This window comes from Chelonia mydas, chromosome 17 (genome assembly GCF_015237465.2).
Source record: "Chelonia mydas isolate rCheMyd1 chromosome 17, rCheMyd1.pri.v2, whole genome shotgun sequence".
Lineage (NCBI taxonomy): Eukaryota > Metazoa > Chordata > Testudines > Cheloniidae > Chelonia > Chelonia mydas.
In genome coordinates, this window is record NC_051257.2 from 3703678 (window position 1) to 3730314 (window position 26637).

The following is a 26637-nucleotide window of genomic DNA, read 5'->3' on the forward strand; positions in this document are numbered from 1 at the left end:
TCTATGATTCTATGTCATCCTTGATGCTGCTCATGTTGGAATCTATTTTAATCAAAGATACCACAAAATATAAATCTCAATCCCCAATATATTAAATAGTACATCTTTTGCAAATGAAGAACCTTGAAAAATATTACAATTAAGATTTGTGTTACTGTACATAAGGAGTAGAAATAGTCAATCTGATCATGTGATGTGTTAAAATGAAGTTAAATAACTATGAATCTATCTATTACAGAAACATGATTAAAGATAACAAAGAAAATATTCCACTCATGGCCAAGAGAACAAATGCATCAGGTCCTCCCACTACAAACCACCAGGAGAAAAAGCCGACTGAAAACACTCCCACAAAGAAAAGGTAGAACACAATACTTTCACAAGACCAGCCTTAGACAATTTATTAGACATGGCAGATTGGTGCTATTTGTAAAACCTTTTATTATCTTTCATACAGCAGATGCTAACATTGAAATAATTGCTAACAGCACACATTGAATGTATGAATGAGAGAGTTCTGATAAACATAGTGTATGCTGAAAAAGTAACTGATGCACTTATGATACTATTAGTAGTAATAAGCATTTATATGTAAATGTATACAGTGCTTTAGGAAATGTGGACAAAGACATAGTGCTTGCTCTGAAGAGCTTACAGTCTCAGGCTCCCTATCTGGCAAGCTCATGCCTCATGTCAATGAGGCTCGCTCTCTGCAGGCACTGGTGTCAGCCCACATGTATGAGCTTGCAGGATCGGGGCCTCATAAAGATCAACAGTTCAAATATGGGAAGGTTTAGAGTGAGTTTGTAATGAGATCATTTAGGGAAAATCTGGGTTTTAAGGAAGCATTTAAAGAAGAGAGCAGTGTTGGCAGAAAAGAAATGAGAGGTTCTCTCAAGTATAGGGACATATGGATTGATACAAGAAGGTGTGAAATCAAAAGTGGAAGAAGATGGGGAGTGGTAAGGGCTGTAGCATATGGTGAGAAATACCCAGAAAAACCTTCATACATGGAGATTTTCTGTAAAATGTTCAATTCACTCTATTTTTCATGCTTAATAACCCATATCACCCATATTTATTTTTATGCATATTTTATACTAGTTCATTAAGATTCTGATTAAAGATCTTGTCTATTATGAATGGAGAAATACAATACAAGTGGTTGTATTCATCCTTCATATAATGCCACCGAAGTCACTGAAGTTACTGCAAGATAGGGATTAATTTGGCTTATAAACTTTGATCCTGCAACTGATTCCTTTAATTTTGTTGACTGCACAACACAAAATATAGCCCAATCAGAAAGGCCCCAAGAGAATTTAATATTGCTTTAGCATCCATGATAATTTTGTTAATGATCTGAGTGATCACCTTAAGCAGAAGTGATGCAAGCAGCTGTCACAATCTGAAAACTTATGGGCTGGCCTGACTTCTCCCTCTGTCATTAAATCTAGATGGGGAAATAAGACCAGTTGATTTTCTTTTTCCATGTCCCCTTCGTCTGGCATCATTGGCCCTCCAAAGTACAAGGGTAGTCCTGCATAAGCCTAAATTTGAATCGGTGTTTGTAGTGCAATGTGGGCAACAAGAAGGATGTCTGAATTGGTCACTATATATACCTAATGTTTCAAATAGAAGCAAATTTGCAGAAGACTGGCAAATATGTGTGGCCATTAATCATAAGTTGCTTAAGTTCATTTACCAGATTCAGGCTTTTGGCATCCATAGTAATAACCTTAGGCTTATTACTAACCTCTCCCATCTTACATTAGGAGCTAGGGTGTGGCACCAAACATTCCTGCTATATAAGAAACAAAGATCACATGAGTTTTAATTACAAACATTAACATACTCCATTTAATTATATGTTTCTGTACTGGTATATGTCTAATGCTTTTAAACATTTCAGTCCTTGGGTATACCATCACTGGCAAGCTCGGAGGTGATTTCACTCTCACCTAAGCAACATGTCTCATTCTCTTATACTTTATTTTGGCAATATATATTGTAAAAAGTACAATTTATTTCTACCTTCTTTAACTCAATGAGATATGCGTTAACTAAAGGCACATCATTAAATACAGGAAGATCTCCATGTGGACTGGGAGGAGTGCTGCAATGATGTTGGAGCATAACTAGGTTGCTTTCATGGCTAGTGTTTCCTGTGGCGTGGTTTGAATATGTAAGTGTGACAGAGTGGGGAGGATTGACCTTGGGATGTTGCGGGGGAGTTTTAGTGGTACTGTCTGCATTGGTGGTGGGATATCAGGGTGTGACTTCACTTGAGGGATGATACCTGAGCAAGTAACCTGAACCCAGGACGGGGCTGGGGCCAGATGACACCTGCTGCCTGGGAAACTGGACAAAGGCTGGAGGAGGAGCCGGGGGTGTGGCTAGAAGAGACTGCTGGAGGGGGTTTTCAGTTTGGAGCTGGCTGGGGAAACAGAGGGAGACCCGGGGCCAGGGTCCAAGCTCCCTGCCCCCCAATATGGACTTGACTGAGAGGGTCCTGTTGTCTGTACCTGCAAGCTCTGTTTTGGACTGTGTTCCTGTCGTCTAATAAGCCTTCTGTTTTACTGGCTGGCTGAGAGTGACGGTGAATCGCAGGAAGTGGGGGGTGCAGGGCCTTGTCTCCCCCACACTTCCTGACAGTAAGGACATAAGTATTTGTTGGCAGTTACTAATTTTTTTACTCATGGTATGTCTCAGAGAATCCATTTTCCCCAGAGAACAGAGGAACGGCTTCAGGCATGACGTTATGCCAACCTCCAAGATACATGTGACCCAATTCATTACTGCCTTGTGGCTCGTTTGTGCCAGGTATATTGACATAAAGGAGCTGTGAAGACAGCAATCCTGCTCTGGGGAATTCCCCCAACATAGGACAGTTCTCTCCTGGTGTTGAGCTAACATAGTCAGCCCTTGAAGGAGTTCCCACTCCTCCCACCCAATGCAGGGACTGTGTCAAGGACAGGGCCATAGAGCTACGTTAGTTGGGCATTCCTTTCTGCCCTCAAGGTTCATTGAGGCCATATACAGTTGGTTGCTAGTCAAGGCTGTCCCAAGACATCCCAGGACAGGGCCTTTGTCAGCCACTGTGCCAAGCTCAGACTTCAATGGCGTTATGATGATTTACACCAGCTGAGAATCTGGTTCATGGAATGTAAGTAATGGCAAAATAGGGCCCTGTTTCAGTCTAGGTACTTCCTGTACTATGAACAACACTTATCCTCAGTATAACTTCAGATACACATTCCTGTTAAATATAATGGGTATTTTAACCTTTGTGTTGTGGAATACGCTCGCATGCACATACAAAATGTTAAAAGGTCATTTAAGTTTAAAATACCACATGCAGTGTATTAACACTTTCCTCCTCCAAAGACAGAAACTATGTTAACTAGGGATGATATTACATCACACTATTTTTGACATACATCCACAGGCTGCTAAGCAACAGCATAGCAGCATTTTGTAAATTGACACTAGGGTGCTTGCTTCAGCTGCATCGGAATATTTTGAGAGGGGAATTAGAAAAAAGGAGAAATAATTAGTACCCTACTGAATGTGTCACATATTATGTGAACCAGTATATTTTTCAAGGTGACTCTCAAAGCATTTTAGAAATTTTGAAAGCCAATTTACAAATTATAGCTCATATAGAAGTCATTTCACCCACCAATAAAATTCAGCCGTCATAGATAAAATGTGACAGCTGTTTGAATGGCATCTAGCAACACCAACCATTTACTTCTCCCTACCAACTCTCCATGCTTTTAGAAAGCTGGCTATCAGAGTTCCTCATGAACCCTTATGCTATGTTGTTCAGCATTTCATTTATTTTTTCCACTCTGTCTATAAACTGCAATGCACTAGCTAAATATAGTTTATATTCTGAGGTAGCACATTTCAGTCCTAGATGGTGGAAAGGCCTTGTGTTGTTTAATATGTGCTCTCTGAACCTTTCTGGTTCATTAAGTGTTCATCAGTGTCAGTGGGTTGAGGCGGGATTCCTCCCCAGTTCTTCTTGGATGGAAGGATGATGGCTACAATGCAAAGGATTCAGTGAACAGATTAGAGTGTGCAAGTGTCTGCATTTTATGCGTGTGTATTCTTTGGAGTTACAGTAACATTTTGTGACGTGCACAAAACCCAGATACAAAGTTGTCTCTAGTGCAGTGGTGCCTCTGATAATGTCCGGATTTGGTGCCATGTCTCCCAAAGACATCTCAGAATCTTTTGCCTTGTCTGCCAACACAAAGGATTAAAAATGCTTGGTTGGCCACATGTGTTGGTAGGGGGTCTTCCAGTACCAAAAAAGGGTAAACACTATTTCAGCACCTCATCAGATGTGATGCTATGCAGCATATCACCTGTACCTAAAACTGGTCCTAGCTGGGCATGTGCACAGTTTGTTTGTGTTATGTTTATATTACGTTTTGACATGCTTTTCCATTAATAAACTTTCAACACAATGTATTCAACAGTTCACAGTTTTTCTTTGAAATTGAAGGCTTTGAAAGCAATTCATCTCCAAGACAGACATCTCCTCCTGTATTTTCAAAACCCATGGATTCAAATATTCGCCCATGGTATGTATAATATACAGTATATTCATTAACCACATTGCAAACATGGTTATGTTTGAACAACTGCTTGAAAGTTTTGCATAGACGACAAGGCTAAAATGTCAAGAGTGGCCTCTCATTTGGGTTGCCTCAAGGGCAAAATTTCCATTGACTTCAGTGGGCTAGCATTTTCCCTGCAGTGACTGCCTTAATCCTGAATTTTCACACTTCTGTCATTATTTCAAAAGGGCCACAGCTAAATAGTTTAGGCCCAAAATTTGGCCAGTCTTAAAATGGATATAGTCCCCTGTAGTCTGAATGATTTTTCTTTTTAGCAATTTGTTTCTAATTAAGAGGGGGAAAACCCCACTGTTTACTTGGTTATGTCGGGGCTATGGTAACCCGATTTGCCGCAGAACCAGCAGAGGGAGCACAAGTAAACAAAAATCTCTGTTAGATCTTTTCTGCCATCATCTGTACTGGTGATAGCCAAAAATGTTTCAAACAAAAGAGAGACATGACTGTGCCCCGGAAATTGAAAAAAAGCTATTTACGACAAATATATAAGAAAAATGAGTGCAGAAAGACCCATTCTAGTCTCAAGGTTTTCAGTGGTTATTTGTATTAGGTGTCAATGGGACAAATTTAAAATTATGAAAGGAGAGGCTGGATGGCAAAATATAAAATGAATCAAAGCCAGGTTAATAATGACCAATTGTTTTTTCAATGACTATTTGGTTGTTTATATGGAATTAGTTGACAAGCTTGTTTTCGTTCCCAGAGGACTGGAGCCCAAATCACCAACAATAAATAAATAAATAAATCATCATAATTATATTCTTTGTTTTTTTTCTGCAGAGTGATCAGAATGAATGGGAATAGAATCTGAAGCACCATCTTTATTTTAAGGGTGGTCCCTCTAGGCTAGGGCAGCGGAATATTTGTAGGGTAGTGTGGGAAGCCTCACACTATTGTCTGTGTATCCATTTTGTAGATAAATAGCAGATTTCAGTCTTCTGAATTTTTAGGCTGGGATGTTTCATCAGCATTCAATATGTTACAAAAGCAAGTTAAAAAGAAACCCAACCTATGAAAAAGTAATTGCCAGTGGTCCTTTAAGTCAGACCCAACACTGAGAAAATCTGGAAAGGATGTACAGTATTTACTAAATACAAACTCCATTGCAGCCATTGTTTTATTGTACAAACACATACTTAGCCCCGTCTTGAACTGCTTATAGGCAAAGCTTCCACCAAAGTCAGCAGTAAACACTGAATGAGCGACCGCCACAGAATACTGTATAGTAAATCTTTATGTATTTCAGTTCAAGTGTGCGTGTGTGTGCAACCCCTGTAGAGTAGCCATTTCAATATTTGTCTTGTGGAAAATGTCAAATTAATAATGAACACATGGAAAAAAGAAGAGTGTAGGCTTTACAATGTAGTATCAAGAGTGACGTGATTAAAAACAGTGTGGAAATGACAAATACAACATTAGGAGCCTGAGTGAAATAAAAAGAAAAACACAAAGTAGGGTTTCAAATATGAAACTTGTTAACATGATAAAATCCTGAAAGTCTTTTCATTTTTGGCCTATATTTTAAACACACAGAGTGAGTTAAATGATGGTATTAAAAAGCACATTGTCAAATTAAATTAATTTCAGCTCTTTTGTTGATATCGCCTCCCATTATCGAATGAGTCTTAGTGCAGTTTGCCAAGATGTCCTCCTACTTAAGCACTCAACCGTTTCTGTATTTTCTACAGTGCATCTGTAAATGGGGAAGATATGGATTCCCCACAATCTCTTCAGGATGATATTACTGAGTATGCCACAAACATAGACAGTTATTGGTAAGTGGAGACATAATGTATTTCTGTAGTGTGTTTTCTATGGATTAAGTATATGACAGAGTAGATTTACGGATTTTTTTTTTCTTGTTGTGGTTTAAAAATGAGCCCATAAGACTTCAGGGGATATTGATTTATACATTTGAGCCTCATCAGCAATAAATAAATTCTTTAGGAAGTGTATATCATGCATCCTCATCTTAAATATCTGAGATCAGAGAAAGCCAGAGCCTATAAAATTGCTGATTCCTAGTTCACTGAAGAAAATGCTGCATCTAAATGCCATACACATTGAGCAGTGAGCAAGTACAGTGCTCAAATACCACTACTATTTGTTGGTAACTGAACGCTTTTCATTGTAGAATCCTTTCTTAAAAGCAAACTACTTTAAGATGTTATCTACATAGAAAACTATTAATTTGGGTGGAAGATATGGATGTGGTCACAAGCAGCAAAATGAGGACAGACAGACACACACACACGGATTTAAGCAGCAGGCCAGAACTTTTATTAAACTTTTAACGCAAGGGAGGGATACTACCCGCCCATATCCGTACCCTCCTATATCAGTTATTTAATTGGTCCCAGTTGGCCCATGGGAGAAAAAAATTCCTTCCTGACCCCCTTAACAGGTGATTGGCTAGACCCACAGCATCTGTCCGGCTGGATTCCCATTCCTAGTTCAAGTGGGTAGTGTGGGGTGCTGGAATGGAGCTGAAAGAGGCTTCATGTGGCCCCTGCACTGGGCTAAATCCTGGGAGCTGGGAATGCTGTCCAATCACCACCCCTCTTCCCCAGCTGGCCAATGGGTGCCAGACACTCCCATCAGAGGAGCTACCTATTGTCCCTTCACAAGTGCCTCCTTTCCTTGCTACTGGGACTGTCCATCTTTCACCATCAGCCCCATCAATTTCCCCCACCCAGTTGATGCAGGTAGGTGGCAGTTGCCCTTCAGGTCAGCCATCCTAAGAGACAGAGGGGGAGAGAGAGAGATGTATGGGAGGATGGAACAAACAAAACATCATATTATTTAACTGCTAAAGAATAACCACATATAATTGCTGAGCTGATTTTTGGAAAACCTCATTTGGTAGTGATGGGCTTAGTCAGCACTGGAACAGGAAACCTCCAAGGATACCCCAGAGTGCTGAAGGAAGAGCTGTGTTGGTGATTCAGTAGGTGGCAATGATCCTCCAGAGTGGTGTTAGGAACCTTTGTTCTGTTGGATATGCCGTCTAAACCTGAAACCCTAACTTTGGCCACTAAAGATCCCATGTTGCTTTTTGCAGCATAGAAATATTAGCCACAGAGTTGGCCAAATTCTAATTTGGTTAACTAATGTATCCTACTTACTTAAATTCCCCCTGCACTTGCAAATGGATATGGCATTCCTTACTACTTCCTATCCTAAATTGTTGTATAGTGTTGTTGCGCGCTGTTAAACAGCTGCCACATTCCACCCCACAGGCAGCTGCATTTCAGTGGTGGGTGAAATGATTCCTGTACATATAGTTTGTAAAGAGCTTTGGGATCCAAGACACCATATAAATGTACGTTATTATTATTTTAAAATAGACTTTGTGCACTAGATATGAACAAAATCCTATGAGTTTCCTCTCCCTTTAATTTACTAATCAGTAAAAGCAGGACTTCAGGGATTTTATATACTGAATTTGGTACTATATTCTTGGAGCATGCTTAGACAATCTTGGAACAGTGTTCAGATAAATCCAATAGTCTGTGACAGAAATTTGTCGTAATCTGCAAAATAGAAGGACCTACCAAGTGATTCATCCAAATCTCAGCCACACTGGAGTGCATTCTGGTGGAAACAGGTCTCTTCTCATTGATACAGAATATCATCAAGCCATATCAGTTTTGTAATAAAACGTTCAGCAAATATTCTGAAAACTGATGAAATTTCCTTCTACCATCTCATCAGCAGAACAAGTACTTTGTGTATAGTGAAGATGGGTGCAAGTGGAGTGGTGGTGTAGGGAGGACTCTGAATTCACTTATTACTGTGGTGGTTGTTGGAGCTGGGCCAGGAAGAAGCTATTGGATTTGTACTTACATGGATCCAGTAGCCCAACACCCCTACATAGGGGTTGCAAAGAGGCAACAGCCCCTACATTCTACCTTCTAGGCTGGAACAACAGTTGTGGAGAGGCTGCACCACTGCCCTGTAGTCTCCCCTTTGTTGTAGGATTTGAACTCCACCCTGTCTCTTCTGAGCGCTCCCCAGAAAGCCAAATTACTTTGGCTTTGAGTGCAAAGGGCTGAATTTTATTCTCATTACATGAGAATAAAAAAAAATCATTGTAACAGATTAACTATATACTACATTAAGTTAAAAATTGCTTTAATAGCCATTTCTCACCAAATAAATTATTTGTAACTATTTTTGGAGGAACACACACACATTCTTTTGTAATGATGACATGTTAACCTGTGGTACATAACATTTATTTTTCTAAATAAACAAGAGATGATGGAAATGAAATTAAACACACTGGTATTAGCTAAATTTAACCAAGAATTATGATTTTTTGGTTGTTTGTTTTTGTTAATTCAGTACAAACATGTTGCAAGGAGGTCACTGGAACAATGCCCGAAAAAAGCTGAAGAAATATATGTTTAGGGCAGTATCTGAGGGGAATATAGAAGAATTACAATGTCTGCTTATGCAAGTGAAGGAAAGGTCAAATGCATGTAGAAACATGACTGTGCAAGGTAAGCTGTATAGAGTATCCACAGTCCCTCATTTTGTACCATATGTGTGGTAGAGAATTGAGTAATGGTTTTATACATGAGCAACTAAGCTCTGCATCCCAAGCTGGTGTTTGGTGAATATCATGGGTAGCATTAATATAGTAGTCAGGTCAGGCCCCCGATAAGCCACCTACTGGCAAACAATTGAAGCAACCTTGAAGGTGATTTCTGAGGGCACAGCACACCAGCATGAATATTTGTACCTTTTCAGGGTGGATTTGACTGAATGCTGCAAAAGAAGCTAATTAAATATAGCCAATTTCTTTTCCCCCTTCTTGCTGAACTGAGATGCATGTGATCCTGAGGAATGAACACAAAGCTGAGAGTCAACCTAGCTCAGCCAATGAGAGTTATGACTGAATAAGGACTAAGGACTTCAGGGTTTGTTATGTATTGGCAGAATTGTAGTATGTCAGTAATGTATATATCCATCTAGTGGGGTTGTTTGTTCATGAATACATATGTCCTTTCACTAAGTACATATGGAATATAAAGTTAAATTAATAGCGTGAATAGATGTAGAATAGTTTGGTGAATCGTCTATATGCATGTGTTTCCCAATAACATGAGGTTGGAATTCTTCCTATTCCCCTTAAAACATAATAAAACCTAATGTAATTCAATCATAAAATTCAAATTTTCTAGATTATCTGATGAAAAAATTAACAGATTCAGATACTGGTAAAACCTGTCTGATGAAAGCCCTTTTGAACATCAACCAGAACACAAATGAAATTGTGAAAATGCTGCTCTCCTTTGGAGAAGAAAATAGTTTTTTGGAAAGGCTTATCAATGCAGAGTATACAGAAGAAGCATACAAAGGTATTTCCATCCAGTAGCCATTTAGAGTATATTTTTGCATGTATTTTAATGCCTCAACATATAGTTAATATTTTCTTGAAACATTCTAAAGACAATTAAAATGATTGTTTATTACTATTAATTATTATTGCTATTTGTTATGCATCATCATTGAGCTCAGCACTGTACAAGATACAAAAACTGGACTTTATACTCTAAAGATTTGTGTCTATGTTGTTGCAGGCCAGACAGCTCTAAATATTGCTATTGAAAGAAGACAATACGATATTGCTCAGACCCTCATAGAAAAAGGAGCAGATGTCAATGCCCATTCACAGGGTGTGTTCTTTAACCCCAAACACAAGCATGAGGGATTTTATTTTGGTAAGTGAAATGTGATCTCCATGGAAAAATTGGGTTGGGATGCTAGAACAATGAAACCATCAGGCAATAGGGGAGGTTCAGGAGTGCAGAAGGCACATCTGTCAAACTCCCACAAGATCTAAAAATGACCATGGGCCTCATCATTTTTAGAACTAAGTGCAAAACTAATTTCATAACCTTTGCTTTACCTCAATAAGTTTCTTGTACCCAAAACACTCAGTTTCTTTCACCCATACATAAATTACCAGTTAATCAAATTATTTCTCCTACAGGCTCAGAAGGAAAAAAGCAAGATTGATATTACTCATAAGATGCTCAGATTCCACTGTGATGCACACAACATAAGCAGATAGGTCGATAAGAACCCAAACTACATCTATTGTACATACAAAACTAGACCAAAAGTCCATTGAAGTCAATGGGAATCCTTTTCATTCATTTCAATTGCCACACTAACTAACTAAAAAACCCCACCTAGCTGAAAAACAAACAAACCAACAATCCAAACTCACAGGGAAACCTCTGTTCCAGCAACACTGCAGTTCAGAATCCTGAAGGACTAATTACTCTTCATACTTCCAGAATGAATACTTGCCTGAGAGAAGAGAGAATTTGATGAATTACTTAACAAAGTACAACTAGTGGGTAAACAGAGTGCAGGCTAAAATATTGTTGTCCATAAATCTATTCATATCACATAAAGACAAGAAAGTGTGTATATTTATCTTGTTAATTGGGCATTTAGTGTAAGTGCTGAAATAACATATCAAATATTGGGAAATGTAACATGCAGTAGCAACTGTATTACAAAGTGCAACATAGTAAATACAAAGCAATTTTCCACAGTACAGTGAATTACAAATATTCAGAAATAGTTGAAAGGCAATTGTTTGTAAAGACTGAAATTGTCAATAAAAGTGCATTATTGTGTAATTGTAGCTTTTCCTCAAATAACAATTTCATGTAAACTGTTTCTTTGTAAAATAATGTAATGTAATCAATCTTATCCTTAATTTGTAAACATGTTTTAATCTCATAAAAATGTCAAAATCATTCAAATACATTTCTGATACTCATAATATTTGAAAATTAATAGTTATTGTGCATTGTATTTTCTTAGGTGAAACTCCACTGGCATTAGCTGCATGTACTAATCAACCAGATATAGTTCAACTGCTGATGGACAATAGGAGGACTGATATTACCTCACAAGATTCCCGAGGAAACAATATACTGCATGCATTAGTCACTGTAGCAGAGGATTTTAAAACACAAAATGACTTTGTAATCAGAATGTATGACATGATTCTATTGAAAAGTAAGAGCAGAACTTTAGAGACAATGAAGAATAAAGATGGTTTAACTCCATTGCAGCTAGCTGCAAAAAGTGGAAAATTAGAGGTAAGGCTCTATTGTAATATCCTATGAAAGAAATTAAATAGAGAGACAGAGTCTAGGTTGCCTACATGTACTTAAACCAGAGGTGCACAAATTTGCAGTCCACCATGGTGATTATCTTGTATTGTAAATTAGTGGTAGTTGGTTGGGTAAGATTATTTACTGTAAACCACTGCTCCATTATTTCTGTTGTTTCAGCCTCTCAGATTCTCACAGGTTTTCCTCAATGCTGGTTGGGTATTACTACAAAATACAAATGCTATTTAAAAATTCAATCTTACACACCCTTGATGATTGCATATCTTCCTAAGAGGATAATTATCCAACAGGAGTCCAAGCTCATTTGGACCTAATGAATCATACACGGTGAGAAACAGGTGTTGAAGCCATGGACCCAATCTCAGAGTATCAGAGTTGTGGGGTTCCCCCTTGAGCAAAGTGGAGTGGAGACCCAGGGACTATCACTGAGAAGGGTATACTCCCAGAAAGACTGTGAAAGAGTCGGAGGCATAGCACACCTTATAATATCATGATACTTCCATTAATAGAAATACTTTAATGATAAATAAACTGAAAATCAGTTTTGTTTGATTTTAAACTTTTTCCTGCAGTATTTGCAACTCAGCCACTGGAGTTCTGCACTAGCACATGATGACCTGAAAGTAAACAGTCTATTGGCATGGTCTGAGCTGAAATACAAAAATTAAACAAATAACATAGCATAAATGGTGAACAGTAATTTTTTAAAATTCGTTTGGTTTTAATACTATCAAAGGCTGTTGATAGCACACATTAATATTTCTGAATTACATAATATTCTCTCTTACACAGGTGTAACTGTAGGGTAATAAATGGAATTAGTCTGATTTATAACAAAAAGTAGAATTTGGATCTCTGAAAGCAAAAGCTTGGAGTACCTGGTTAATGATTAACAAGGGATAAATTAGAAAGTCACCAGTTAAAGAAAAGTTATACCAAAGTATGCAATGGAATGCTTTCATTAGGAAAAACTGCAGATCTAATAGAAAATTCAAGGCAATTAAAGAAAACTGTATTTATTTCCCAGGGAGGGGTCATCTGTAATGCCTCCCCTCCATTACCAAAAGGTTAATTGAATTACAAAATACATTTAATTGTGCCATTTTGGCAAAAGTGTTCGGAAAAAAGTACATTTTTGGCAAGTGTGCACACATTCTCGCTTCCATTTTAGAAGACTTAATTTACTTACATGTGATTCTGTTAATGTTTTAGATTCTGAAATACATTCTCAGTAGAGAAATAAAAGACAAGCCAAAAAGAAGCCTTTCCAGAAAATTCACAGATTGGGCTTATGGTCCTGTTCAGTCTTCTCTTTATGACCTGACAGAACTAGATACGACTGCAGACAACTCATTACTGGAGATTATTGTTTATAACACAAATATTGGTGTAAGTTGCCTGTCATTAAGTCAATATATTTTCCAGCAATACATTCACTTACTTCTTTAACCTATAAATTACCTGGAGAACTTGAAAAACTAGTAAAAATATAACTTCTAGGTCTCAGTCTTTCAGCAGTAGCCACTAGCATGGACCCTTGTGCTCATGCAAAGTCCCATTAGGAATGCACCTGGGTCCAGATCCCAAAGAAGAACTAGCGAAGTAGTTTGGCCTGCGTTTGGGGCATTAGTTTGTTGTACTGTAGTTTAAGTTTTCTTCTTGGGACATCTAAAATGGTTAGCACACTTCATTTTGTCTCTAAGATAATCAATTGATATCCTATATATCCTTTATTTAAAAGAAAATATTATTGGGAGGCAAGGATACTATAATAAGCAGTAAACTGTAAATTTACTGGTTTCAGAGTAGCAGCCATGTTAGTCTGTATTCATCATCCGATGAAGTGAGCTGTAGCTCACGAAAGCTCATGCTCAAATAAATTGGTTAGTCTCTGAGGTGCCACAAGTACTCCTTTTCTTTTTGTAAATTTACTATACACATAGGTGTTTTATGCACAGAAGCAGTGCATAAAGAAATTGTCACTATTTAAAAGCAGAATTTGGCATGTTGCTAAAATTCAAATTATTAAAGTGGCAATTCCTGAAAAATAAACATACTACTTTGGGAGCCTGGTATGGAAGTTAACACTTGGATTTTAACACAATCACATTTTCCCGAGAACAAGATCTAATTAATTTGGCAGATAATCATCTCAGGCAGATCTTCATGGTGTAAACTGGTGTAGCTTCACTGGATTCAGTAGAACTATACGCATTCGCACCAGCTGAGGAGCTGTCACACGGGTCGTTGAGCAAAGTGGTATTTCTAGACTGACAAGAAGAGACCATAAAATGAAATGTTTAAAATATGTAGTTGATATTTTTTTTATTTGTCCTACTTCCAGTTTTCGAACAAATCACAAATTTGGCTTTCTCTTTGTTTTTTTTTTTCTACAGAACCGCCATGAAATGTTGACTTTGGAGCCCCTGCATTCACTACTGAGAATGAAATGGAAAAAGTTTGCAAGGCACATGTTCTTTATGTCATGTTGTTTTTATTTCATATACAACATAATGTTAACGCTGGTTTCCTACTATAGACCCCGAAGAGATGAGGTATGTGCAGCAACTAAAAATCTCATAGAATTTTGTTTTCAAAATGCAGTAACGTTCCCTAACTCAGATTTAACATGTTTGGTGAATCAAAAATAGAACTGGAGGTTCTAGGATGAAATCATTGCCCCATTGAAGTGAATGAGAGTTTTACCATTGACTTCAGCAGGGCCAGAATTTCCCTCCATGGATTTATCACTTGAAGGGGGAACAGAACAATGAGGAGAGAAGAGAAATTCATTTGAGTTATTAAACAAAAAAAAAAACCTGTTTATGCATAACAGTGTGCGGACCTGGCTGTGGTTTTAAAAGTTATATTTTTTAATAATTGAGAAAGAATAAGTATATATATTAAATAATCTGACTTCATTTTGAGTTTGATCCTGCAAGTCCTCCATGGAGAGCACTTGCTTGAGTTCAATGGAAATTTCTGCACACAGAGGGCTATAAGGACTGGGTCCTCTGACTGGGACCTTTTACTTTATTGTGCTTTCAAATACCTAGCTTTAAACTCCCACAATTCATTTCTAACCCTCCTTTTCCAGGCTCCGCCCTACCCCTTAGATTTGACTGGTAACTTGGGATGGTTGCAGTTGCTGGCACAAGTGCTTATTATGATAGCAGCAATATTTTTAGCCATAAAAGAGGTGAGACACTTTCCGAATTAATGTAAAATAATTGTATGCATAAAGATCTTTTGTGGATTTGTAAAGACTCTGACAATTTTGATGATCATTTTATAAGTTATATGTTTTATAACTTATATGTTTCGTAATATCTCTTATTGTACAATTACTAGGCTAATGGCTAATTGTGCATAAATGTGTTAATCATTCTTGATGGTCCAAATGTATACTAATATAACTGTAAGATATTATATGAAATTGATGTGAGGCCTTCCTTTTTGAAAGACTGAGAACAAAATGGGATTTGAAATATGGTGATCATACTAAATTCTTACTCCGCAACATACTTAAGCTATGTACTTTAATGTCATGAAGTAAATAGGATTGCTCATGCACTTAAAGTACTGTGTTAAGTACATTATTGAATAAGGATCTATATCAGAAAGGACAAGCACATCTGACTTACTTTCCAGTAAGACATTTAAAGTTATTTATTAGTAACATCTATTAGTAAAGTTAACTGTTAAACTCTTTTAAGTACAGCAGAAAATCAGGACACATTTAAAAAATCTGGAAAAGCATTTCAGAGGCACAAACAATATAGAAAGAATGAAATTCTAGATACTGTAGCTGTTTTTAGTAGACTAGTTGGTTTTGAATTTTTATTCATCTTTTAATTTTTACTCTTTTTAATCTGTTTATATATATCTGTCTACACAGAGTGTAGCCATCTTTCTGCTAAGACCCTCAGATCTTCAGTCAATTCTGTCAGATGCATGGTTCCACTTTGCATTGTAAGTCTGGCATATAAATTGTTGTTTCTGAAATAACATGCGCTCTGTCAGTTACATTTCCTTGGTACACAGAAAATGAATTCTGTTAACCGTTGTTCACTTGTTATTTTAGACTGTCAGTTGTCAGAGGAAAGAACATAATTTTATATGCAGTTTTACTGTAAGACACCAGGTATATCTCTGGCATTCACTGACCAGTAACAATATTGTGGATTGGTACATACAAACTATTTTTATCTTTGTAAGCACTGCAAAATAGAGAATTTTATTTTGTTTATAAAGAAACAAGTCAGTTAGCCAGATTTCGATTACCCATTCCAGCTTCTATGTGTTGCTCTGTTAACAAAGAAATGGCTTAGCCAGCTGCTAGGGATGCCCCCAGTGTACAGGAATCCCTAAGTGGCTTAGAGCCAGCATAGCTGGCCCTATACTACCCCTTCCTGTTCCTGACATAGGAGGTATGACTGGGGAAAGAGGGGGTAGTCAAAGTGATGCTGCGTTTCTGTGATCCCTGACTCTGGAATGATCATCTGGGGGACATTGCACAAGGCGTAATTTAGAACAGTCCTAAAGTTGCTCTCAATTACGCTGGGGGCTAGTCTGGCCCCAGGCTGGCCCCAGAACTGAGGAAAATAAAAAGTGATATAGAGCTACCTTTATAGCTTTCCCCAGCCACAACAAGCACAGTTTGGACACAAGGTGAAGTGAAACTTGAAATAAGGAAGTTCTGCATTATATTTTCCACTATATTTTATACATTTCTGTGTTGTGTAAGAGTATTTACAATATTTATGGGGTTTTTTTCAACAGTTTTATACAAGCAGTGCTTGTGATCTTCTCTGTCTTCTTGTACTTGTTTTCCTACAAAGAACACCTGGTGTGTCTTGTCTTGGCTATGGCACTAGGATGGGCAAATATGCTGTACTTTACCAGGGGTTTCCAATCCATGGGAATTTATAGTGTCATGATCCAAAAGGCATGTATATAATTTTTAACTCTTGTTATATTATCTCTAGTTGTATTATCTAACTCTACTCTACTCTTACTCTAGTTGTATTATCTAACTCATGTACATTCTGCAGTTTAGATGTTGCTTATATATTAAGTAATCCACACTGAAATTTCCAGTTTCTTCTCTTTAAGATGTGTTTTATTTCAACAGAATGTACTGTGTATTTTAAAAAATGAATAGTGATAACTAGCTAATTTGTTTATTTTTAAATCTCTAAATCGTATGGTATTTTTCAGCTAATGGAGTTATGATATTTAATTGAATCAGACTGTGTAATGCTTACTCTTTTCATAGAGTTACATTCACCTCTTGATTAATGTGTTTAACACACATTAATGCATAAGACTACCAGTCAAATCATAGAGAATCAGGCCAACTAACTTTTCAAAATGTCCCACTTGCTAATAGAAAAGAAGGACTTGTGGCACCTTAGAGACTAACAAATTTATTTGAGCATAAGCTTTCGTGAGCTACAGCTCACTTCATCGGATGCTAATGTGATCACTTTTAAAAATATAAGTAGATTTAACCACTCTCATATCGATTGTGGCACATCTTCATCACTGCAAAACTGAAAAGAGAACTTTCTGAAATTGTATTAATCATAAACATTTTAACTTTTAGGTGATCTTACAGGATGTGCTAAAATTTTTGGTTGTATACATCGTGTTTTTGCTGGGATTTGGCGTAGGTAAGTATAATTTATAGATTGTTACTGGAGAAAAGCATTGATATTTTGTGTGAGTAAAAGCTTTTTGCACTATTTTGAATAAGAACAACATTGTGATGGTCAGAACATTACTTCTTCCAAGCTGATGTCAAGTGCTAGTTGTAGATATTAAAAAATCCATAACAATTTTTGTAAGAGTGTTTAAATCTAGTGTTCTGGCTAAATACCTATGAATATAATTACATTCTGTCTAGCTAAACTGCCCATAAATTTCAACTGAATATGGTATTCTTAACTTCCTTTGCAAAACTGTCATCTTCTGTTGCTGTGTGTTTCTGGACAGTTGCTGCATTTGTCTCTCTATAGTTTATATTGCACTTTATTATTCTTTGGTATAAAAGATGTTCTATAAATGCAAAATATTATGATAACTAAAATGGATTTTTCATTTGCTTCTTATTTAGCTCTTGCTGCATTGATTGATACATGCCCCAATGACAGTAAATGTTATACCCACAGCAGTTTGGGCGCCGTTCTGATGGAGCTTTTTAAACTTACCATAGGACTGGGAGATCTGGAGATCCAACAGAATTCAAAATATCCTGTGCTGTTTCTTCTTCTTCTCATTACTTACGTATTATTGACTTTTGTTCTCCTTCTGAACATGCTGATTGCATTAATGGGAGAAACAGTGGAAAATATTTCTAAAGAGAGTGAACACATTTGGAGACTCCAGGTTTGTTTGCAACATTAAACCATAGACCGGGGTAATCAACTATTTTTTGTCAAGGTCCAAATTTTTCTGTCAAGCTATAGTCAAGGTTCAGACTCCAGAGAAAATAATAATGATAATAATAAATAAAACAAATATTTTCTGGTCCATTCAAAAGTGTCTGGAGTTCTGGATTTGGCCTGTGGTCTGCCTTTTGACTACCCCTGCCATAGATCTTAGTATTCTTTGGCTTGGTCAAGACCCAGACACTTTTACAAAGTTTCACTCTGAAATCAGAAAATATCAGATCATGATGATGATATTTAAGGTTTAATTTGACAGGAACCTCACCAGCCACACAGTCTTGTTCTTACTTATAAATTATAGATGCTCTAGGCCAAATTCACCTCTGAGCTACACCAATGTAAACTTGGAGTACCACCATTGAAGTCACATCGCTTCAATAGAAACCACAGTGATAGATACTATATGGACAAGTTGGACAAAAACCATTACAGTACTCAACATTTACACTAGTGTAACTGTGTGAAATATTTGATCTTGTAATTTGGCATAAGCCACTATAAACAAAAGTTTAATAGTAGTTTTATGGTTCAGATTTTAATGCCATACACTCCCATGCAACTCATGATTTTCCCTCTTGATGTGCCAGCCATTTTGGGCTTTGTTCTGGTAATGTCTCCTCCCACCTTTATTTTAGGACCCACAGAATATATAGATTTACTTTAATTTCATGTATACTATATTAACTTAAACTCTAATTCAAAGCCATCCATATAATTTTCAAAGTCCCAAGTTACCAAAAGGGAGAAAGACAGGACTTGAGTTGTTTCTCCCGCAATCCCACTGTTGGAAGGGTTGAAAGGGTCTAGTGGTAAGTTGCTTCCTCTCCTTCTGGTCCTGCTACTACTGGAGATGGAGATAGTACCTACCTAAGAGTTGCAAAATTCGCACTGCCGGGATGGTGGTGTGCATGTTCTTCAGTGCCCTATGTAGACTGTCTGGATCCTACCTACATCTTTCCCTGATAGGGAGGCGCTGCTGTTCCGGAGAGTTGCATGAGGATTTTAAATTCTAGTACAGGTTCCAGACTAGGGGTTCCTGACTCCCATCTGGGTGTAGCTCCCCGAGCTGAGGGTAACTGGGGAAATTATAGACTTCCTGCTTGTACCTACCAATGGTACGTGTACACAATTTGTACTCAGTATTAAATTATATTTACTACTGTTGATGTCAGTATTCAATATAAAATTTGTTGGTGGATGCACAATATATAATAATGGAACATACTCTGAAAATTAAAATAATTTAAAAATGTGAAATAGGTAATATGAAGCAGAAAATATTAATTTTGAATGTGGTTAAGAACACTCCAGTACTGTTACTAACTATTTATTATTACTAGAGAGCCAGGACCATTTTGGAATTTGAAAAAATGTTACCAAAATATCTGAAGAAAAGATTCCAGCTGGGAGAACTGTGTAAAGTGGCTGAAAATGACACAAGAGTATGTTTAAGGTAATACTACACTCAAGCACTGTTTGGTGAGTCTGCTTTGAATGCACTGTCAGGGTTGTCTGTTCAGAACAGCCACTGTAAAATATTTTTCATTTAAATCTATAAAATAATATTTCTGCTTCTTTTGTGTCGATTTTTGTAAGCAGAATCAAAATTGGTGACTGTGTGCAAAAATCCAGTTTGGGATATTCTGCAGTGAACAACTGCTAGTAAAAGATGGGAATAGATAGTTTTATAAATACAAGATTCATCTTTTTGTAGGCAAAAAGGGGAATTTCCTCATATATATACTTGATTTTAATACACACTTACTAAATCTCTATTTGCTGTGAATGTTAATTTGTTGTAATCTCTTATAAATGTTAATTTAAAACTAATTACATTTACAATAGATTGTTCTTTAACATGATTAACATACTACAAAATAGTACCAGAATATTTTATTACACATATTCACATCTGAAATGTGAGTTCCAAATGTATGCTTGCAATGAATGAAAATATAAAGTAGCTCAATGAGCAACGTTCTCAGCTAAATACAATGCATAATGCTGCAAAATACATAGATACTTTCCATACTGGTAAAATGTGTATTGATGAGTTACCGTGGCAATTCCAAGAAATAATTAAAAAACAAAAGAGGAAGTGTAGCTATGAAACTGGAGATAATTCATGCTAATAACACAATTTATATACAATATAAACAGGATTAATGAAGTGAAATGGACTGAATGGAAAACACATGTTTCATTTATTAATGAAGATCCAGGGCCAACAGGTACTGTTAACTTAAAAATATCTTTAGATTAATATCCTAGTGTATTAAAGCTTTTTTTTGTTCTTTTTAGGGATTAAATGTATATTTTACATCTTTAAACTTGAATGTTGCTAAAATCTAAATTCTAACAATACTGAGATTAGAAATATATACCAGATAAATAAACATGAATTTAGTAAACAAGATGTATTGACATCAATATTTTGGGCAGGAGAATTTCAAAGGAAAATAAAAAATTCCACCAGGCCTGGTTCCCTGCTCCTCACAGATTTATGGGAAGCTGCCTTCTTTCAAATTTAAGTTGACTTAAAAGCTAATAGGTAGGAAACTTAATATGCTTCCAATTTAGCTTTATAAATAGAAATTTAGACCCTGATCCTACAATTTGTTTTGGGCAGGCTCCATGTGGGTTCAGGGATCCACCTATTCATAACAAGTTTCAGGATTAAGGTCATAAATATGTAGGTGCCAGATTTTCAAAGTTATTTAGGTGCCTAAAAATGTAGATAGGTACCTAGTAGAATTTACAAAAAAACCCTAAGTAAATTAGGTACCTTACTCCCATTGAAATTAATTTAGGTACCTAAAATACCTTTGAAAATCTTGCTCTAGGCCTCTTGCAAAGATTTGATTAGCAGGACAGGTGTATGTTACAAAGGAAAAAACAAACTATTTTAAATAACCTGCTATGTACTCTCCAGCCACTTTAAATACATTTTCATAGGAGGTTAGAACATTTTGCAACAGGTAAAGGCCAACAGCAAATGCAGTATACCAGATTAGTTGGACCAGTGGTCTGTTTCAGTATGGAAATTCCTAGAGTCGGTACTATTGGCTAACCTTCTAGCCAGTTGGCCCCAGTCTTCGCTGTGTGAGTACATGAAGGTTAGAAATATTTATAATTACTAGGTGGGGAAAAAATCTCAATAATGGCCAAATGGACAGGGATAAAACAGTTTCATACAAGTTATGGTACTAATCTACAATTTATTGATTAAATAAATGAATGTGTTTTTAACAAATACAATATTTCATTTTAAAAAGTAAAAAGAATATATGCAAAATTAAATTATTGCAAAAAATAATGTAAATAGAAAGTTTTTTAATTTTTTTTTTTTAGGTTACAACAGAATTCAAGATACATCAAGAAGTAATAGCAAAAACACCCTGAATACATTTGATGAAATGGACTATTTGCTAGAAACCACTGTTTAGTTACATGGTACTTGATATTTGGTTGTTTAAGAAGGTTAAGAGAATGAACAGTGGATATTGAAATCCTACATCTATATACTGGACAGCTGCAAGCAGTCCGAGAACAAACTTTCTTTGATGATCCACATATCATCCCACATGTGGGACTTCAACCCACATATCAAGAGAAAGAAGCCAAAGGAAAAGGGACTATTGCATGTAGTTCTGTTTTAGAATTATGGAACTGGAAGGGACCTCGAGAGGTCATCTAGTCCAGTCCTCTGCACTCAAGGCAGGACTGAGCCTTTTGAACAAATACCCTGGTGTCAAAGTTTGTGTGATGGTGTTTAAACAGAGTTCTTTACTTTCTATTGGTTAAACAAATCAAACAAATGTAATATACAATATTTTTTTCCTTTTGGAGAAATTCTTCCAATCTCTTTGATGTCCGGTACGGTATTTTCTATACTGATATCTCTAATCCATGAGAAATCATTTTGTGTACTGAGAATAGTTAAGTTTTTGAGAATAGTTAAGTTTTTGAAAATACGAAAAAAGACATTTCAGCTTTGAAGTAGAACCACAATACGAAGTATGTAATTTTGAAAGTTCTGGATATAATGATGTTTTCATTTTGGCTACCAGTGTTATTATCCTGGACCTTATTCTACAGTGTGGTGAGCCTTCTGTGAAAAGATGAACTCCTTCAACTTTCACTGACCTTGCAGGATCTGCTTTCTGGTCTATAATGCTCAGGGTAATTTTGTATGTCTAGTTCTTTTTCCTCATTCGTATGTATACATTCCCTTTCATAAGAGCAATAGGTCACTAAAATTAATTCATTTAAGAGGGATTATTGTTTGGGTTGATTTAAATTACTGGGTCTTTGGCCTTTTACTATTGCCACTTGAAAATCCACCTCTTGTCATGTTTTACTGCTTAAACAGAATACTTGTTACCTCATGAGTGTTGTTCTTGGGTTTAAATTAATGCCCAATCCCTGCTACTTTGGGGAGATTAGCAGTAAATATTTATCTGTGAAGAAATTATTTTTTAAAAAATCAGTTGAATGCACTGTAATTGTGAACCGTTAAGCTTTTCTGTATTCAAAGTACTGTATGTTGCACTTTCTGTAGCACTTTTTATTTGATCAGTCCTCAAGACATGTAACTTTGAATTATATATATTTTTTTATTTTATGTACGTGTATGCATATAAAAAGAAATATTTTTGCTCTATGTATGTTCAATATTTGTTAATGTATTCCTGTAGAATGTGCCTTAATCTTCATGGATTCTGATGTAATATATTTAATGATGAAAATATCTATTTTGAAGAGACTATTCAGAAAAGGTACAGCCAAATCTTGGTCTGTGTTTGTGTGGTAGAAAGAGATGCATTAGATCCTTACAATTGCATCAATCATCTCCACAGTGGGTCAGCTGATCCACAAGACTAATATCTTAAGGCAAAAGGACATAAAGGAGGGTGCAGGGTGCAAAGCTAGTTGGGATGGTAAATGTGGTTGTCACTAATTAGCTTTCTATAGATCCTGTATCCTCTGCCTCTTACTATGCACAGATGTCAAGCAGAATTGAAACAGACTCCACAGAGTTGAAATCTTAGAAAACAAAGCTTACTTTTATTGGAGGAGATTCCTGGGTGGTATCAATCTGATGACTGAACCCTGTTTGGCCTAGTAGCATATGTGAGTAAGAAATCAGAGTCTTACAGGAATATTTCTTAAGTGCTAACAGCTTTTTTGGAAATTGTCAGCCAAGAATATTGCAGTAGGGCCACATGTTTGCCTTTTGGTTAATTCACCTACGCCTGTCAGTTACCTGGGAGAACACTCCTCTTCATATATAGAACTGAGAAGGCACAGCACATACACAGAACCTTACTCTAGTCATCTTGTGTGATTGCTTCTAGTAGTTTTCCAATCAGAATACACTTATGCCATTGTGGCCAAAGAGCCTAGCTAGACCACGCAGTGCCAGATGGTTTCTATGCAGTAGGATTGCAAGGACCTTGATCGTAATGAATAATAGGTAGAGAAGGTCAAATTCTATACTTTTGATATACAGTAATATTTATTTAAAATTAAAGAAATAAAGCAAATAATTTAATAACATGTATTTTTCTCCTGTATTTATTATTGCCTTAATATTGCAATTGAAACACAAAGCAAGGATAAAGAATGCTGGTTGGGAGTGATGGAGAAGAAATACATCACTTCTAAAAGGAAAAGAAAGGTGCAATAATTTTCTGGCCCATTAAATTTTTTTTGGCTATCTAAATAACGACTTGGGATATAGCTGCTGATGCATATGGGTATTGTATAATGGCCTTACCACATAAATTAATGTTAATTTATGAGGGATTAAATCCAGTGAGAAATACAATATATTTTAAATTAAAACATTCTAAATCATCAATCTTTCTATTTACTGTTTCAGAGTAGCAGCCGTGTTAGTCTGTATCCGCAAAAAGAAAAGGAGTACTTGTGGCACCTTAGGGACTAACAAATTTATTTGAGCATAAGCTTTCGTGAGAGCTGTAGCTCACGAAAGCTTATGCTCAAATAAATTTGTTAGTCTCTAAGGTGCCACAAGTACTCCTTTTCTTCTATTTACTGTATTATAGCCAGCACTCAGAACAGGAAAAAAATGATGATATGCATCTCTCAAACTCACCAACTCTCGCTTTTTTCAATAGCCCCTTTCCTTTTTTAATTCAGCAGCAGTAAGGTATGGAAGAGAAGGTATAAAACACCCAGCTATAATTTTTTTTTTCAATTCAAACAGTGGTTGGAGTTGTAAAGATTTAGGAAAATATTTTTGGTTAGCAAGTTATCAAGCCTAGAATAACATAAAAACCCAAGCAAGTGAGCTGGCTGCATTTGATGGCGGGATAGTCAGCTGGGATTTGATACAAGTAATCAGGGTTATTGCGTCTGAGGTTGTTTCCACAGCTTTGCAGGCCGTACAAAGGTGTAATGGTTCGCCCAGATCTAGGACATTCCACTCAGGTGATTGCAGGAGATGAGGCAGACACCGAGGGCAAGGGTGAGTTAAATGAGGATCCCATACCAAAATGATGTGGCAAAGTTGGGGATTGTGGGCACTAGTGGTTCTTCTGAGGCTTTATCCCCCCAAAAACAAAAAAAACATGATGAGGTATCACTTGGGCCAACCAGAAACTCTCAGTTGACCCCCACCTCTCTCATAAGCAGATGCAGGGTATTGCATAGCTGATACAGGCTAACTGTAAGTTCCTCAGATACGGGGACAGCCATGGGAGAGGTGTCTTGCCAAGGCTGAATTCTTTAGCCATGCTTGTATTATGGCTGAAGCTTGCCCAGAGAGAAGCCTGGTCTTGTTAGATATATATAAATATAATTGGGCGGGCATGCAATACATTCAATGGCATACATCTAATCACAGCAGTCGCTGTTACAGCACTGGGCAGGCATGCAATACATTTACGGGCATACATTTCTTTATAGCAGTGGCTTTTGCAGCATCTGTATGTTCAGACATGCATGCAAAACATGTTTTGGGGCTCATACAGCACATTCCTGCCATGTTGGTGAGGAGAGGTATAGGACGCAGGGTAGAACAAATGGCACCTGCAGGTAGGCCCTGTTTGAACAGGGTGTGGGTGACAGAAGGCAGACCAGTGCAAGGGGCCAGCTTCAAGCATTGGAATGGGCTAAGGCATACTGTGGGACTACCCCAGCAAAGTGAGTGGGTCAAATTTATGTGCTGGGTTTTTTAATGGGGGTTCTTAACATAAGAACATAAGAATGGCCATACTGGGTCAGACCAAAGGTCCATCCAGCCCAGTATCCTGTCTTCCAACAGTGACCAATGCCAGGTGCCCCAGAGGGAGTGAACCTAACAGATAATGATCTAGTGAGCTCTCTCCTGCCATCCATCTCCACCCTCTGACAAACAGAGGCTAGGGACACCATTTCTTACCAATCCTGACTAATAGCCATTAATGGACTTAACCTCCATGAATTTATCCAGTTCTCTTTTAAACCCTGTTCTTATCCCCTTTATATAAAATAATAATAATTAAAGTCAAGGGCGGGGTTTGGCCATGAAGTTAGGTCAATAATTCCACAAGAATGAATTTGAGATACAGGGGCAGGGCCATCCAGCCAATTGCCCCTGGACAACTTGTGGGTTTCCCCCAAGACTAGTTTCAAGCAGCAATGGAATGAGCTATGGGCTCTGGTGGGACTACCCCAGCAAGGCTGTTGGGTCAAATTTGTGGGCTGGATTTAATGGGGGTTCTTATCCCCTTTATGTGTTTTGCCCTGAGGCTTGGCCCCCAGAAAGGCTCCAGGGAATTACATTGCTTCATAACCTGTCTGGGGTTGGCAGTGACATAGCACATGCCTTGTCTCATTTTCAGGTCCACAGATTTCTGGCGTTGGCACCAGGAGCCAGCCAGGAGCCCAGGCAGATGCCACTAGTGTTATGGAACCTTGGTGTAGAATGGTTGTCAGTGTGGTGCGGAGATCAGTTGCTCCATGCACATGGAAAGGCTGTGAGAGAAGTTTTAATGATTTTATGCAATTTCAGGATTAGGAAGGCCAGTCAGCGATATGGCCCATTACAGAGGAACAGGTGCTGCGGTACATGCTGTCACTGGCAAACCATCAACTGGCGTCCTCCACAATCACGAATCGTCTTTCTGCCATTACATTCGTCAGTAGGTTAAATGGTTATCCTGATCTTTGCAGTGGTTTTTTAGTTGGAAGGTTTTTGGCTGGGTGGTCACATACCAGTGGCCCCAGGGTGGATTCCCGTCGTCCCATCATGGCTTACATACTTAGGGATCTCGTGCAGATCCTTGGTGATGTATGTCATAATGGGCAGGAGGCGGCCTTGTTCAGGGCTGCATTCTTGACAGCAGTTTTTGGTGCTTTCAG

At 37.3% G+C, this 26637-nt stretch overlaps 1 protein-coding gene across 1 annotated transcript; it reads left to right on the top strand.

Annotated features, from left to right (window-relative positions):
* Positions 1-242: 242 nt before the first annotated feature.
* Positions 243-22164, top strand: TRPV3 (transient receptor potential cation channel subfamily V member 3). Its single transcript, XM_007057750.4, has 17 exons — positions 243-361; positions 4491-4595; positions 6338-6424; positions 8997-9154; positions 9839-10015; positions 10238-10378; positions 11499-11779; positions 13028-13204; positions 14212-14370; positions 14913-15014; positions 15714-15787; positions 16598-16763; positions 17424-17490; positions 17934-18205; positions 19608-19720; positions 20428-20498; positions 21619-22164. Exons 1-17 carry the CDS (start codon positions 243-245, stop codon positions 21711-21713), a joined length of 2364 nt encoding a protein of 787 aa, XP_007057812.3. The 3' UTR covers positions 21714-22164.
* Positions 22165-26637: the final 4473 nt, after the last annotated feature.

What these genes read in the sequence shown, in the direction of transcription:
- TRPV3 (XM_007057750.4), top strand. Translation starts at nt 243, where the DNA reads ATGATTAAAGATAACAAAGAAAATATTCCACTCATGGCCAAGAGAACA. An exon ending in TACAGAAGAAGCATACAAAG is followed by an intron (nt 10,016 to 10,237) that starts GTATTTCCATCC and finishes ATGTTGTTGCAG; the next exon opens with GCCAGACAGCTCTAAATATT. An exon ending in GACACAAGAGTATGTTTAAG is followed by an intron (nt 19,721 to 20,427) that starts GTAATACTACAC and finishes CAATATAAACAG; the next exon opens with GATTAATGAAGTGAAATGGA.